This window comes from Mandrillus leucophaeus, unplaced genomic scaffold (genome assembly GCF_000951045.1).
Source record: "Mandrillus leucophaeus isolate KB7577 unplaced genomic scaffold, Mleu.le_1.0 Scaffold381, whole genome shotgun sequence".
NCBI lineage: Eukaryota > Metazoa > Chordata > Mammalia > Primates > Cercopithecidae > Mandrillus > Mandrillus leucophaeus.
In genome coordinates, this window is record NW_012104043.1 from 2220710 (window position 1) to 2238500 (window position 17791).

General features: G+C 38.0%; 1 protein-coding gene across 3 annotated transcripts in view; it reads right to left on the reverse strand.

Moving 5' to 3' along the window:
- The window catches only part of PTPN13 (protein tyrosine phosphatase, non-receptor type 13 (APO-1/CD95 (Fas)-associated phosphatase)), a 115016-nt gene that overhangs the window by 74130 nt on the left and 23095 nt on the right, over nt 1-17791 (reverse strand). For all 3 annotated transcript variants that reach the window (XM_011990762.1, XM_011990761.1, XM_011990760.1), the window contains exons 4-10: nt 14179-14253; nt 13882-14056; nt 12200-12353; nt 11784-11922; nt 10914-11066; nt 4917-5099; nt 1630-1792 (exon numbers count right to left, since the gene is read on the reverse strand). In XM_011990762.1, the coding sequence (XP_011846152.1) occupies nt 1630-1792; nt 4917-5099; nt 10914-11066; nt 11784-11922; nt 12200-12353; nt 13882-14056; nt 14179-14253 (1042 nt within the window). The remainder of the gene's footprint in view (nt 1-1629; nt 1793-4916; nt 5100-10913; nt 11067-11783; nt 11923-12199; nt 12354-13881; nt 14057-14178; nt 14254-17791) is intronic.

Below are 17791 nucleotides of genomic sequence, written 5' to 3' on the forward strand. Positions count from 1 at the left end.
AGGCAGGAAAATCGCTTGAACCAGAAGGCAAAGGTTGCAGTGAGCCGAGACTGCACCAAAACAAGATTTCGACAAGAGAAAAACTCTGTCTTAAAAAAAAAAAATAAAATAAAATAATAATTACTGAGGAAAGCCTGTTAAAGTACATATTCTAGGGTCCAAATTCCCAAAGACTGTAGCTCTCTGAGTTTTATGTAAGTTCCCGGAATCTTCATTTTAAATCAGCATACAACCTCTACCCCCATCATGATTCTGAAAGGTTGAGAAACATCTAGTCACAGGTTGCCATCGCCCCAGTCTGCTCTTATGGGGAAAATATTTTCTGAATATGAAACAGTTTGGGTAAAGAATTCATAGGACCCTGCTGCACAAGGTCATCAGTGCTATTCCATTAAATTTTTAAATCACATACTTCTGACTGTTTCACTTATACCTGTAATAATTTACTATGCAGAATTAAATTTTGTATAATTTTAATCTCTAATTGCAGAAATCACCAAATCAGTTTTAGCTCTCTGAAATTTAAACATTTCAGTTCTGATTGAGATATTTTTTCAGAGTCAGATTAGTTTCTTCTGCTGACTCTTTTTCAAAAGAAAGTAAAACCATTCTCCTGACCATTTATATTAGGCACTATGATTATCCATCTCAATCTCAGAACAGGGATGCACCCAAGTAAAACAAATAGGTGGTAAATCTGCCACCCAGAAAACTATACAGTGTGTCTCTTCACTGTCCTGTTCTGGATGCATACTTCCCCCATCGTCTGCCTTGTTTCCTATATTCTTTTCCTCATCTCTAAAGCCCTTCCATTTATTTTCAAACTACTTGCATTATTTTTATCCTTCATATCCAATTCAAGTGCCACCTGTCCAGTACTCTAGTCTCTGATTTCCCTCTTCTAACAGTATAGGTCATAAAGTCTGTACAATATAATCTGTTATTGAAATCCTGAACTTTTATTTTATTTATTTATTTTTTTGAGACGGAGTCTGGCACTGTCACCTGGATTGGAGTGCAGTGATGCGATCTCAGCTCACTGTAACCTCTGCCTCCCAGGTTCAAACGATTCTTCTGCCTCAGCCTCCCAAGTAGTTGAGATTACAGGTGCCCACTACCACACCTGGCTAATTTTTTGTATTTTTAGTAGAGACGGGGTTTCACCACGTTTGCCAGACTGGTCTCAAACTCCTGACCTCGTGATCCACCCGCCTCGCCCTCCCAAAGTGCTGGGATTACAGGCGTAAGCCACCATGCCTGGCTGAAATCCTGAACTTCTACTGTGTATTACTGTTTCAAGCATGTTGGTCTTACCTTTCGAAATATTGGATAAGTTTACTGAGGGTAGAGAACATGGCCGAAACTTTTATAATGTTTACATCAACTAGCCTTTCATTGCTAAGCACAAAATGGACATTTCAACAGGTACTCCCTAGGAGTCTTCTCTCAGGGTGAACATGAAGCTGAAATAGTGGTTTCATCTGTGACACCTTTATAGACTTGATTTAGCCATTTAACATGTATATACACTGTAAGTTTTCATCCTAAACATGGCAGTTCTTTTAAAACTTGATGGCAAAAATTCTGCATATTCCCAGGAGTCATCTGAAATAGTCTGTTTCTCCTTACCAATATCTTGGGCATCTTGGTTGCTCTGTCTTGCCCTCATCTGTAGCTGGAACTTATGCTGGGAAGAGCAGAGGTGCAGCAGGTACTGGCATACCTTACCGTTGTCTGTCTGGAAGGCATGTTTTATTCCATCTGATGTATTTTGCAATGTGATTTTCTTTTTCTACAATATTAACCAAGGGTATTCATAATTATAATAAGTAGAGATATTATTTATATTTCCTGTTATTAGGCACTGGGTGTTGACTTACATCTAATATAAATATAATCCTATATAGTCATGTATCACTTAACAATAAAGATATGTTTCAAGAAATACATCATTAGGTGATTTTGTCATTGTGCAAACATCCTAAAGTGCACTTATACAAACTTAGATGGGATAGCTTACTACTACACACCTAGACCATATGGTGTAGCCTATTGCTCCTAGGCTTCAAACCTGTATAGCCTACTAAATACTGCGGCAACTGCTTGTGTAGTATATATCTAAACACAGAAAAGGTGTGGTAAAGGTACAACATTATAATCTTATGGGACCACCATTGCTCATGGTCAGTTGTTGACCGAAAAGTCATTACATGGCACATGACTGTATTATTATAAACAAATGCAAGAAATAAATTTTGTTTGCCACTTTCAGAAATTGTAGCCTAAATCTAGATTGTATATATCAGTCATCAACAAAGGAAACTGATTCCTTTGATAAGATTATTGATATTTTGAATTTATGGTAATGTTTACAAACACCAAAACTGTTTGGAAAGGAAATAATAAATATGTGTTCTACTCTATTGGGTAAAGAAAATGAAAGTTAAACAAGATTTTTTTATTAATATATAACGATAAGAGCTGTGATTCAGTCAAGTAGAGTCTGGTGGCACAAAGGCTGAATAGAAGTTGTGGAAAATTAAAGAAAATGTGAGATGGAGAGGTACTGGTAACATAACTGCTGGGCTGAGAGATAAAACACATTCATATTTAGAGATAGTGATTTGTGCCAATTATAGGGAAAGTAGGAGAATCACCAAATCAGTTTCATCTCTCTGAAATTTCTTGAGAAATGAACATCTCTTGTGGAAGAGAGCATACTCAAATTTGTGACCTATATGGTGAGGCTTGCTGGTGACCCATGCCTTAAAAGACCAGTGTTCAACATGTCGGGGATCTAAGACTAGTATCACTGGAGAATCACTTAAGTTCAGTTAGACTGTACTCTAGCTCTTGGCCACTGTGCAGATTATTCCACTTCATGTCCTTTGTCTTTACTTCAAATGTGGAAATAGGCATGGAAAAGCCAAATTTAGTAGGCTTACAAGAGTTGTAATAATAAGAGTATTACCCAGACTTCAATCATGTCATCTTTACAATTTCTAGCCTTGGTTATTTATAAATTTTTCAATGGACTTTTCTTACTTGTATAAATTCAAAGAAACTTTAGAAATAAAACAACGTTGCTAAATTCTAGCTAGATATTGTTGCCAATTAAAGCTTCAGGATTAAATCTGTTTTCTTTGTTAGAAACAGAAATCAGTAAGTATTAGAGAGGAGCTAAAGATACAGTAGCAACAAACTAGTATCTTGATTATCAGTAGTATACCAAGTAACTCTTCAAATACTTGGAGAACATTTTTTCTTTCCTAACAAACACACCACTTAACCACTGTCAAGGAATTTGCAAAGACACTGAACTCCATAGTTGTAAAACTCTCTCACTGATTCAAGCATTAACATGAAAGAATCTTCTTAATTGATCAGTCAAAAGAACTACAGAACCAGTACCTATAATAAAACACCCAAAGGCAGCAAAGATCACACACACAAAAATGCAGAGATAGGTTAGAGGTTCATATTAATTATGAAAAGTGATAGTATAGATGATTTAATATCTAAGAAAGATGTATAGTTTTGATACACATACGAAGAATATTTGATTCTCTCCAAGTGTTAATGGATGGACTGGATAAGAAATGTGCTTGAGAGAACTCAGTTGTGAGATATGAGAAGACAAATGGTAACTTTTCCACTTCTCCAGAGGTTAGCAGAAATAAAAAGGAGGGTTAAAAAAATAGAGTTCTGTGTTAGAGAAAGAACTTCAGGATAAATGAATGCTATTAAATATAGGAATAATTTGAGTGGGAATGTGAACTATTCTCTATTCCCGCAGATCTTTAAAAATGAACGAATCATGGCTAGTTCTATATATGGGCGTCAGTGTGGTAGCTTGGCAAATTACATAGAGCTGAATGCTGTGTGATTATCTGACTTGTCGCCTTTTCAAAACGGTCCAAACTGGATTTCTACTTAATTAATCTAAGGTTTCCTTCAGACGTGGGCTCTGCCAGCATTTCCACTGGGGGAAGGTAAATTAAACCCAGGTAATTTCCTGGTCCTGACAATCTTGAGAAGATGTGGGTGGTCCGGAGAACGTATTATTTGGCAATCTTGTGATATCTCTTGGTTTCAATCAACTAACCATTAGGTCTAGAAATGGTCTCAGGGTTGAAGATTATCCAGATTCATCAGGACCTTGGTAATTATATAAACACGGTTTTGCTAAGACTATACTTTAGCCTAAATATGAACTAAAGGTATCAGTAGTTCCTGAATACCACTAGGAAAACAAACATCTGAACATATTAATATTTTTTATTCATCTCTGAAGTTGGCCAATGGAACTTTAATGTTCAGGTATCCCAACTAGGTCCAAAATCAAAATATGCCTTTATCGCTAACTATCTTCCATAAGCATATTATTTTCTAAAAATCATTTTCTAACTTTATCTCTATAGAGAGCTGTACACCAAAAATCTAAAACTGCAGAAAGTCCTGGGACTAATTCATAAAATCCAGTAAGTCTCTGTACCTCTGAGATTCAAATAACAGTTGCTACGAGGGGGTTTACTATTGGGCCAGACAAGGTTCACTAGGGTTAAGATAATTATCTATCTTAAAAATATTAGGAGGATTTCTCCATGTGAGATGTTACAACCCTAAAATAAGTTCTGACTTATTCAGAGAATTCAACCTGGTTGTAATTTAACTAAAGTTAATTGAGTATATAACCAGTCAGGAATGTGTAATAATCTTAAAAATCACCTGTTGATAAAACAGACATAAATAAAATCTCAATAATACTTTCTACAACTACAAAGGAAGAGTTAAATAGTATTAAGATGTATTATCCCCATTGAATGGCAGAGTCTAAGGAAAGTCTGTTAATATGTTATACTGGAAGTTGGTAATAACATTTGAAAATATAATGAAAAGAGGTTAAATGGACATACAGAAAAAGATATTTTCTTGGTTTCCCTCCATGGAAAGCGAAGGACCAACGTGCGCACTCCATTGTGAACTTCAAACACAAGGACACCTTTAGAACAGACTCCAAGCAATATTCCTGTTTGTGACTTTTTCTCAGGGAGCACTCGGTGAAAATGAACTCCATATTCTGTCAGTCTTTGGCAGACCTGTTGGAATAATACCATACCATAACAACATACTTTGGTAAATGGTGACATAAAGCTGTATGATATGGTTTAGCTGTGTCCCCACCCAAATCTCATCTTGAATTCCCATGTGTTATAGGAGGGACCCATTGGGAGGTAATTGAATCATGGGGGCAGGTCTTTCCTGTGTTGTTCTCATGATAGTGAATAAGTCTTATGAGATCTGATTTTAAAAAGCGGAGTTTCGCTGTACAAGCTCTCTTCTCTTGTCTGCCTCCATGGGAGACATGCCTTTCACCTTCTGCCATGAGTGTGAGGCTTCCTCAGTCACATGGAACTGTAAGTCCATTAAATCTCTTTCTTTTGTAAATTGCATTCTCTCAGGTGTGTCTTTATCAGCAGTGTGAAAATGAATTAATACAGCAGATGGGTACCAGTAGAGTGGGGCATGGCTGAAAAGATACCTGAAGATGTGGAAGTGACTTTGGAACTGGGTAACAGGTAGAGGCTGGAACAGTTTGGAGAGCTCAGAAGAAGACAGGAAAATGTGGGAAAGTTTGGAACTTTCTAAAGACTAGTTGAATGGCTTTGACAAAAATGCTGATGGTGATATGAACAATAAGGTCCAGGCTGAGGTGGTCTCAGATGGAGATGAGGAACTTGTTGGGAACCCATTGGGAACTGGAGCAGAGGTGACTCTTGTTATTTTATTTTATTTTTTTCAGCAAAGAGATTGGCAGCATTTTGCCCTTTCCCTAGAGATTTGTGGAACTTTGAACTTGAGAGAGATGATTTAGAGTATCTGGCAGAACAAACTTCTAAGCAGCAAAGCAGTCAATATGTGACTTGGGTGCTGTTAAAGGCATTCAGTTTTAAAAGGGAAACAGGGCATAAAAGTTTGGAAAATTTGCAGCCTGACAATGTGATAGAAAGAAAATTCCATTTTCTGAGGAGAAATTCAAGCTGGCTGCAGAAATTTGCATAAATAGCAAGAAGCCACATGTTAATTACCAAGACAATGGGGAAAAGGTCTCCAGGGCATGTCAGAGACCTTTGTGACAGCCCCTCCCATCGCAGGCCTGGAGGTTTAGAAGAAAAAAATGGTTTTGTGGGCCAGGCCCAGGGTCCCTCTGCTGCGTAGAATCTAGGGACTTGGTGCCCTGCATCCTAGTCACTCCAGCTGTGACTAAAAGGGGCCAAGGTACAGCTCGGCCTGTTGTTTCAGAGGCTGGAAGCCCCAAGCCTTGGCAGCTTCCACATGGTGTTGAGCCCGTGGGTGCAGAGAAGTCAAGAACTGAGGTTTGGGAACCTTCGCCTAGATTTCAGAGGATGTATGGAAACTCCTGGATCCCAGGGAGACATTTGCTGCAGGGGCGGGGCCCTCATGGTGAACCTCTGCTAGGGCAGTAGGGAAGGGAAATGTGGGGCTGGAGCCTGCACAGAGAGTCCCAATTGGAGCACCACCTCGTGGAGCTGTGAGAAGAAGGCCACTGTCCTCCAGACTCCAGAATGGTAGATCCAACGACAGTTTGCACCATGCATCTGGAAAAGCCACAGATACTCAACACCAGCCCATGAAAGCAGCCAGGAGGCGGGCTATACCCTGCAAAGCCACAGGGGCAAAGCTGCCCAAGACCTTGGGAGCCCACCTCTTGCATCAGCGTGACCCAGATGTTAGACATGCAGTCTAAGGAGATCATTTTGCAGCTTTAAGGTTTGACTGCCTTGCTGGATTTTGGACTTGCATAGGACCTGTAGCCCTTTTGTTTTGGCCAATATCTCCCATTTGGAATGGCTGTATTTACCCAATGCCTGTACCTCCATCGTACCTAGGAAGTAACTAACTTGCTTTTGATTTTACAGGCTCATAGGCAAAAGGGACTTGCCTTATCTCAGATGAGACTTTGGACTATGGACTTTTGAGTTAATGCTGAAACGAATTAAGACTTTGGAGAACTGTTGGCAAGGCATGATTGGTTTTGAAATGTGAGGACATGAGATTTGGGAGGGGCCAGAAGCGGAACATGGTTTGGCTGTGTCCCCACACAAATCTCATCTTGAATTTCCACATGTTGTGGGAGGGACCCAGTGGGAGGTAAGTGGATCACGGGGACAGGTCTTTCCCATGCTGTTCTCATAATAGTGAGTAAGTCTCACAAGATCTGATGGTTTTAAAAGAGGGAGTTTCCCTGTACAAGCTATCTTCTCTTGTCTGCCACCATGTGAGACCTTCCACCATGATTGTGAGGCCTCCCCAGCCATGTGGAACTGTAAGTCCATTAAACCTGTTTCTTTTTAAATTGCCCAGTCTTGGGTATATGTCTTTATCAGCAGTGTGAAAAAGGACTAACACACTGTATCAATGTAGTTTAATGTGGAAAGGATAATCTTTTCAACAAAGGTTACTGGAACAACTGTATATCCACATGCCAAAAAAGTGAATTTCAACCCTTACTTCACCCTACATACGAAATGTAACCAAAAATGGATCACAGACCTAAATACAGGCACTAAAAGCATAAAACTTAGAAAGTATTTGTGACCCTGGGTTGGGCAAAAATTTCTTAGATGGAACATAAAAACCATAAACTAGAAAACAAAAAAACTGGAAACTTCATTAACATTGAAAACTTGCTCATCAAGAGTTAATGTTGGCCGGCGCAGTGGCTCACGCCTGTAATCCCAGCACTTTGGGAGGCCAAGGCAGGCAGATTACTTGAGGCTAGGAGTTTGAGACCAGCCTGGCCATCATGACAAAATCCTATCCCTATGAAAAATACAAAAATTAGCCAGGGGTGGTGGTGCACGCCTGTAATCCAAGCTACTCAGGAGGCTGAGGCAGAAGCATCACTTGAACCTGGGAGGTAGAGGCTGCAGTGAGCCAAGATTGCACCACTGCATTCCAGCCTGGGCAACCGAGTGAGACTCTTAAAAATAAAAAAGAAGAGTCAATGTTAAGAAAATGTAAGGCAAGCCACAGACTAGGAGTAAATATATGTAAAACATATATCTGATAAAAGACTTGTATGCAGAATATTTAAAGAACATGTACTTCTCAACAGTAAGGAAACATATAACCAGTTACAAAAGGGGGTAAAAGGTTTCATTCGACACATCAATAAAGATGGTATATAAATAGCAAATAAACCCATGAAAAGATTGGTCAACATAAATAGTAATGAGGCAAGTACAAATTAAAACCATAATAATATACCACTACTCATCTATTTCAAATGTTAAAGTGAAAAAGACTGAAACTACCAAGTGTTGTCAAGGATGTGGAGCAACTGAAATTCACACACTATTGGTAGGACTGTAAAACTGTACAACGATTTTGGAAAACAGTTTGGAAGTTTCTTACAAAGTTAAACATGTACTTACCATAGGTCCCAACAATCCTATTGCTAGATATTTACTCAGGAGAAATAAAAATTGTGTTCACAGAAAAATGTGAACTGGAATGTTTATAACAGCTTTATATCTATCAACTAATGAAAAGAATAAACAAATTATATATTTGCACAAATAAAAACTACTCAGAAAAAAAAGAAAAGAAACTACTGATATATACCACACCATGTATGAATCTTAAAAGTATTATTCTAGGCCAGGCACAGTGGCTCACGCCTGTAATCCCAGCACTTTGGGAGGCCGAGGCAGGCAGATCACAAGGTCAAGAGATCGAGACCATCCTGGCCAACATGGTGAAACCATGTTTCTACTAAAAACAAAAAAAATTAGCCGGGCGTGGTGACACGTGCCTGTAGTCCCAGCTACTCAAGAGGCTGAGGCAGGAGAATGTTTGAACCCGGGAGACGGAGGTTGCAGTGAGCCGAGATCATGCCATTGCACTCCTGCCTGGCGACAGAGTGAGACTCCGTCTCAAAAACAGAAACAAAAAGAAGTATTATTCTAAGTGAAAGAAGCCAGACATGAAAGACTGTATATTATTTTTTACATGACATTCTAGAAAAAAAGAATACTACGGTAATAGTAGATCAGTAGTTGCTAAGGGTTAGAGGTAGGGGGAGGGGACTGACTATAAAGAGACATGAGAGAACTTTATGTATTCGAAATGTGCTATATCAGGAGTTGGTAAGCTTTTTCTGTAAAGGGTCAGATAGTAAATATTTCAGGCTTTGTGGATCATATGATCTTTATTGTAATGACTGGACTTTGTGGTTGTAGTATGAATGCAGATACAGATGATATATAAAAAAATGAGTATGAACTAGTTCCAATAAAACTATTTATAGAACAGGCAGGCCACAGTTTGCTAACCCTTGTTCTCAAGATTGTGGTGCTGAACTGTATATATATTTTTATTTTTATTTTACTTTACTGTTTTATTTTATTTTGAGATGGGGTCTCACTCTGTTGCTTAGACTGGAACCCAGTGACAAGATCAAAGCATACTGCAGCCTCAAACTCCCAGGCTCAAGTGATCCTACATCAGCCTCTCAACCAGCTGGGATTATAGACATGCATAACTATGCCCAAGCTCAATAGCATATATATTTTAAAAACTCACTGAACACATAAAAATGGTAAATTTTATTGTATATAAATTATACTTCGATAAAGCAGATTTACAAAAGATATTTCAAAAGCAACATAATATATAGCAAAAGTGAAGCCTTAGAAGGTTGTGTTAACAAGATAAAACTTCCTAAGTTAGAAGAAAGATGCTGAAGTTAAAGGGAAATGAAGTAACAGAATATATTATTAGAAGGAATAGGGCAACCTAATATTCATTAGGCATGCTAATTACAGGGACAAAACTGAAACTTAGAGAAGTTAAATACATTGTCCAAGGTCACTCAGCTAGTTGAAATAAGAATTCAAATGCAAGACTGTCTGCTTGCAAATCCTCATGCAAATTCTTTTCACTGTGCCAATCTGCCTTCTACCTTTATTAATAAAATTATAATGTAACTTCTTACTTTCTACAAGTATAAAAATGTAATAACTAAGAAAAGTGTAGGTCCATAATTTAATATCTTTAAATTTAGACTCAAACAGAACAAACCATCTTGCCTTTCTTTCTTTCCATGAACACTAGATGAAAGGTAATGTAAGTCTGTGAATAAAATCCTGTCATAAATTTTCACAGGGCTGGGAAACTTGGTTTCTTTCTATACGTAGCAGCGAATGGAAGGCATACTGTTACATCCTAGGAAGCTAAAACAGAAGAATGTTCTGAAAATTTGTCTTTTCAATAGAACACTATCTTATATTTGCTATTTGCATTGGAAGTTTACATGGTACTATTTTTCTTGATCATAAATGCACTATTTATCTGAGGTCATATAGAAGCTGGTTATAGGTCTAATAGAACTGTAACCTAATAAGTCATTTTTTTTCTGACTCTCTACCCCCATCTACATTAATTGGCATTTAGTGGGAAGACCATTTTTAAAGGATGTAACTGAATTTTAAGCCTTTTGAGAAAAAGCAAAACAAATAATTCTAGAATCAGTATGAACTTGCCTCTCTTATCAAGTCATTCACCAAATTCATTTGCCTCTTCTGTATAATGTATTTTGATTTTGAGTATGGAATAAGATAAAAGCATAGGATTAACAGCCAGATAGAGATGGGTTCAAATCATATTTGCCCCATGTCTCTGGGAACATTACATTTCCTCTTTGAGCCTCATTTCCCTTTTTTACAAAATGGGAATTAAAATATCATGATTTTAGTCAGCAATAAATGAGATGAGATTATGCACAGTATCAGTTTTTGGCACTTGAACTCTTAGATATGTGTCCTCTAACACTTCTTGCCTACTTGAGAAAGATATAAAGCTTATCATTTGTAATCTTGCATGCTTACCTTTAAAAATTCTAACTCTGTCTCTTTTTCAGAAGCTCCCACATAGGTATTATGCAATTTGGGTAACTCTTCTTTGATATAGGATAAATCTAGTTTCTCCATCACTCTGGCGGGCAAATAGTGCTCCATTCTAAAGTAAGACACACCATGAACCTAGAAAAAAGAATGTTTTCATAAGCAATTGCTTGCCCTTTATTGGAATAAATCCTCTTCTATCTTAAAGAAGTTCTTGCTTTGGCTAAGAGATGAAGTACTTCTATTTCTACATCTCTCTCTGAGGAATGAGTTTTAGAAGAAATGCGTCAGTCTTTCTTTTTTTATTCACTGAGATAAAATGACTGAACTGATTAGCAAGCTTGACGAGTGTGACATTCAAGGGCCTCATATCACTATAGTTTAGGATGAACGTTGTGAAGGATGCTGCTCCAGTGGCACAGCTTCTAGCCCCTTGCCTCCTCTTAGATCACTTTTATTTAGAAACATCAGGCTTTAAGTATACTGTGAGTTCTCCATACAGTAAGCTCTGCCAGGCTGCCAGCCCATTATGTGGAAGGCAGAAGATCCTTTTAATTTATATTTAACTAATAACTCCTGTGTCTAGTCTCTGTAGGTTAGAACTTGGGAGAAGGAGTAAGTGGTAGATATTCCTAAACTCCAAAACAGGATAACTTTAAACAGGAAAAAAAAGTCCCACACTTCAGGATTTTATATAATTGATATACATGGAGTGCTTGGTCATTTTGAGGTACCAAAGAAGCCTCTAAATCTTCAGATCTAAACATCAAACACGTGAATTATGTTTAGTCATTAACTATGTTAAAGGTAAGAACACCAAACAAAAATGGACCTGGAAAACAACATAAATCCTACCTCTGGTTGATAATCTCCATACTCAGCCTGGAGAGCCAAGGATGCCAGCAATAAGGAAGTCTCATCATCACAGTGCATCCTTTCCTCCAAAATATCTTTTCGAAGCTGAAGGTAATACTGATGACATGTCAGAGTATGTCTAAAAAAACAAATACACAGACATCTTGGTCTTTGATTTTGAATACTACGGTGATTTTTATTATAGGCATGTAAGGTTAGTTTCCATGAGTTTATCATTAAGCTTATTATTAAGCTTTTAAGGCATAAGGATTAAAGAAACTGTGTTGAAGGAAATATTACTTTTATGATAAAGCAGACATTATCATTGATTGGAATCAAGTAATTCAGTATCAGTAAGCAAAGGGTCAAAAGACCAGTGTCCAAAAGGAGCAAAAGAGAAAGCCTTGTGTACTCACTGTATTAGACTAACATCATCCACAAAAAATTTAATTCTGAAAAACAAAGTAAAATTAACAGTGGCTTTGGTCTTTTTCTTTGGTTCTTCTTTCCATCCCTCTGGGGCCACTTTGGTTAATTTTAAGTCAGGATCAACAAAGAAATATTCATTATCTAAAACAGAATGAGAAAAATATTCAGATAAAATAAAAACTACTTTAGTGTTTTCTTCTGATTTCTTCACTTTTTGGTCAGACTTGCATAAAAGAGTATCATATGAGAATATAAATACAAGACTGTTAAAAATGTGGCAGGCAGGGAGCTCTGAGACACTCCATTTAGATGGGAGCCAATATGGCCCACTCTTTTAAGAATGGCGGCTCTAAAGACATACAATCCTAGATTCAATACCTGGCCACAACATTTACTATCTGTATGACACTGGATATATTATTTTACCTCTCTAGACATCAGTTCTCTTGTCTTTAAGATCAGGATAGTGGTAATCCTCGCTTTACAGCATTGTTATAAGGATCAAATGACATAATGAATAAAAACCCTTGTTAAAGCACACAGTATATAGTAAACATTTAATAAATATTAGCTAGTACTTATTATTATTGGGCTACCAGCTGAAACCTGGGAGGAATGACATTCATCATTTTATTTTTTAATTTCATTAGTTAACTATTATTTACTCTCTCCAAATAAAAGAATTACTCAATACAATTTGATTTGAGCAGAATCTATAAGAAATTAGGTATAGTATAAACAGAAATTTGGATGAACTGAATCAGCTTCATGTAGACAATACTGACTGATTAGTCTAAAAGTAAAATTAGTAGTGATAGAACATCAGTAGGTACTAATTGACTATTTATTGGATGAGTCTACAGCATAAATTATTCATTTTTAAGGCACAATAATTCAATAATCTATATTGAGGGAAATATTTCTTTTAGGATACAGAAGATATTATGAGCTTATAGAGTTTTAGGATCCTTTAACCTGTCAGTTGTCATTTACGGTACTTTGCTGTCTAAGCTTTCCAAGTTAAATTCTGAGGTAAAGAGGAATCTGAAATATTAAAGAGTAACTTACAAATATAATGATTTATTTAAAAAGGAGACGAATTCCAAAAAGTTTCTTACTGCTCTGGCAATTCTAACTAGTAAGTAGGAGAGGCTTCTACTGAAGCTGTGTCTTAGACCACCGTGGTTGTGAACATCATGGAGTTAAGTGGATACAATATTTAAAAGATATGTGAAATAACTAATTATAATTGACATTTTAAAAAGTCACTATGATTTTAGGATAGTAGGCTAAATAAATTGATGTGGAAATTCAGAAATAGGGTCTTGCTATATATTCAGACTCATATTAGGATACTAATTTCTAGAGTATACATGTAGGCCATTAACATAGAAAATGGTCCCTGAAATATAATTAAAATCTATTTTTATATAACCATAGCAAAAAATTAAAAAAAACTTCCCAGTCAGATACAGAAGGTGCCTAACAAACACAGCTATTAAAACAATGAAAGTATCTGAGAGAAGAAAGGGAGTTCATAACTCACTTCTACTGACTAGTTCATTTAGTTACTAATTGTCAAAATGAGGTCAGGCATGGTAACAAACATAGGAAGTCAGCTTGTTGCTAAGTTTCTATACTGTACTCTGAATACAAAATGTCTTGGTACCTTTGAGGGTAGCTAAAGCAAACAAATGATGCTCTACTAAGCCAATATGCGCCACAACCATATCAAACACATCTTTACATATAGTTTTGGTATCACAGGTCAGTTCCAGTCTCTGCCCGTTCAGAAGCATTATGTTTACTTTCCTTCGGTTATCCTCATTCTTCCCTTTCTTAGTCTACAATTGAAAAAATAAAAGGCATTCATGAAAATAAGCATTATTAAAATTTTAACTGTTTTTTAGCATTAAATTACTGAAATTATTTTCTAAGTGTGACACAAATTGGTTTTATTACTTACAAGAATAGACCGTGGCAAATCCAAAGATATAAATGGTTCAATTGTCATTTTCACAAACTCAGGGCCAAAGAAATTCTGCAAATCACATAAGTAGAATCAATAGTTTTTACTATTTATTCTAGTTTTTTCCTTGAAAGGAAAAATAATGTAACAATAATAAATTACTTATGAAACTATAAAATCACCACATTAGAACTAGGTGATCTAAAAAAAATGTTGAAGCTTTCATGAAGACGTATACTGGAATTTACCAAGAACAGAAATAAATGGAGTATGCCTTACATTAACTTTAAACAAGTTTTTCCCCATCTTTGTTTTCTACTATTGATGCCGATGTCAAAAATAATGCCTGACTTTTATACTGTTTTACAGCGTTTTCACTATTTGGCATCCAGATCGACTCAGACTCAAAAAAAAAATAGTATTCAAGAAGTAATAAAGAGTTATTAAGCTCATATAAGGATTTGGTTTAATATTGCTAATGCATGAAGTGATTGAACAGAATCTCATTGCCTTAGAAAGTGACATTCAGCCTAAAATAGATCGTAGGGTAGGTGTGGTGGCTCACAACTAATCCCAGTGCTTTGGGAGGCTGAGGCAGGAGGATCACTTGAGGCCAGGAGTTTGAGACCAACCTGGGCAACACAGTTAGAACCTGTTTCTACAAAAAACAAAAAAGTAGCTGGGCACTGTCGTGCATGCCTGTAGTTCAGCTACTTAGGAGGCTGAGGCCAGAGGATAACTTGAGCCCAGGAGTTCCAGGCTGCTGTGAGGTATAATCATACCACCACATTCCAGCCTCGCCAACAAAGTAAGACCCTGCCTCTAAAAAAATTAAAAGCAAACAGACAAAAACAAAAAAAAACTGGTAATAGTTAAAAGACGTCTACTTTGTGTCTATATATATTTACCTGTAATCACTATCTTGGAACCCTATGACACTGTACTTTTTGTTTTAAATAGTGGCAACTAGGGATAGTATCAGTCACATAGTCTCTGACCCCTGTTAATGTCACCAGCAAGAAAATATCTCAGGAAATAAAGGACCCATGAGATGGGGAAAGTGGAGTGCAAACTCTGTACTTACTGCTTCTCAATCTATGATTTCCCTTTTCTCCTCTTGTATATTCTGGGGTTTTGGCCAAAGGAGAGAACTAGTTTAGGAGACAGCTTAAAACAAGTTAGACTCTGGGTGGGAGAAGGTTTGAGAAAAGACTTAAAGATTATATCTTAATGGGCAAAAGGTAGAATGAAACCAGGGCTAATCTTAAGGCCAGAGGCAGGTGGTTGGCGTGTATGTGTAGGTGTGTGCTTGAACTAATGGATGTTACCAGAGTTTCATTTTTGTTGGTTTCTTCTTTGCATTTGGTTGCACAGCGCATTGACTGTTTGCTGTAGGAATTCTATTCAATTTAATTGACTGTGTAACATGTGACAGATAACATTTATGTAAAAGTAAAAGTTTAACATAAGGGGCTTATTAATATTCAATGAACCAATAGGACACATTTTAAGCAAGAATAGAAATAGAGTAGAAAGAATGAAAGTGGAAGACGGCCGAATAGGAAGAGCTCTAGTCTGCAGCTCCCAGCGTGATCGACACAGAAGATGGGTGATTTCTGCATTTCCAACTGAGGCACCTGGTACATCTCATAGGGATTGGTTGGACAGTGGGTGCAGCCCTTGGGGGGCAAGCTGAAGCCGGTGGGGAGTGGGGTGTTGCCTCACCCAGGAAGCCCAGGTGGTAGGGGGATTTCCTTTTCCTAACCAAGGGAAGCTGAGACAAACTGCACCTGGAACAACAGAACACTCCCACCCAAATACTGCACTTTGCCCACAGTCTTAGCAACCAGCAGACCAGGAGATTTTCTCCCATTCCTGGCTCGACAGGTCCCACAACCATGGAGCCTTGCTCACTGCTGGTGCAGCAGTCTGAGATCAACTTGCAAGGCTGCAGCCTGGTGGGGGAAGGGATGTCCGCCATTGCTGAGGCTTGGGTAGGTAAACAAAGCGGCCGGGAAGCTCGAACTGGGTAGAGCCCACTGCAGCTCAGCAAGGCCTGCTGCCTCTATAGACTCCACCTCTGTGGGCAGGGCATAGCTGAACAAAAGGCAGCAGAAAATTCTGCAGACTTAAACATTCCTGTCTGACAGCTCTGAAGAGAGCAGTGGTTCTCTCAGCATGGCATTTGAGCTCTGAGAATGGGTCCTTGACCCCCCCCCATAGCCTAACTGGGAGACACCTCCCAGTAGGGGCTGACAGACACCTCATACAGTTGGGTGCCCCTCTGGGGCAAAACTTCCAGGATCAGGCAGCAATATTTGCTGTTCTGCAGCATCCACTGGTGATACCCAGGCAAACAGGGTCTGGAGTGGACCTCCAGCAAACTCCAAAAGACATGCAGCTGAGGGATCTGACTATTAGAAGAAAAACTAGCAAACAGAAATGAATAGCATCAATATCAACAAAAAAGGACATCTACAACAAACCCCATCTGTAGGTCACCAACATCAAAGACCAAAGGTAGATAAAACCACAAAGATGGGGAGAAACCAGAGCAGAAAAGCTGAAAATTCTAAAAACCAGAGTGCCTCTTCTCCTCCAAAGGATCGCAGCTCCTCACCAGCAACAGAACAAAGCTGGATGGAGAATGACTTTGATAAGTTGACAGAAGTAGGTTTCGGAAGCTTGGTAATAACAAACTTTGAGCTAAAGGAGCATGTTCAAACCCATTGCAAGGGAGCTAAAAACCTTGCAAAATGGTTAGATGAATGGCTAACTAGAATAAACAGTGTAGAGAAGACCTTAAAAGACCTGATGGAGCTGAAAACCATGGCACAAGAACTTTGTGACACATGCACAAGCTTCAATAGCTGATTTGATCAAGTGGAAGAAAGGGTATCACTGATTGAAGATCAAATTAATGAAATAAAGCGAGAAGGCAAGTTTACAGAAAAAAAGAGTAAAAAGAAACGAACAAAGCCTCCAGGAAATATAGGACTATGTGAAAAGATCAAATCTACATATGACTGTGTACCAGAAAGTGACGGGGAGAATGGAAGCAAGCTGGAAAACACTCTTTAGGATACTATTCAGGAGAACTTCCCCAACCTAGTAAGGCAGGCCAACATTCAAATTCAGGAAATACAGAGAACACCACAAAGATACTCCTTGAGAAGAACAATCCCAAGACACATAATTGTCACATTCACCAAGGTTGAAATGAAGGAAAAAATGTTAAGGGCAGACAGAGAGAAAGGTCAGGTTACCCACAAAGGGAAGCCCATCAGACTAACAGCAGATCTCTCTGCAGAAACCCAACAAGCCAGAAGAGAGTGGTGGCCAATATTCAATATTCTTAAAGAAAAGAATTTTCAACCCAGAATTTCACGTCCAGCCAAACTAAGCTTCATAAGTTAAGGAGAAATAAATTCCTTTACAGACAAGCAAATGCTGAGAGATTTTTGTCACCACCAGGCCTGCCTTACAAGAGCTCCTGAAGGAAGTACTAAACATGGAAAGGAACAACAGGTAACAGCCATTGCAAAAACATGTCAAAATGTAAAGTCCATCAATGCTAGGAAGAAACTGCATCAACTAGCGAGCAAAATAA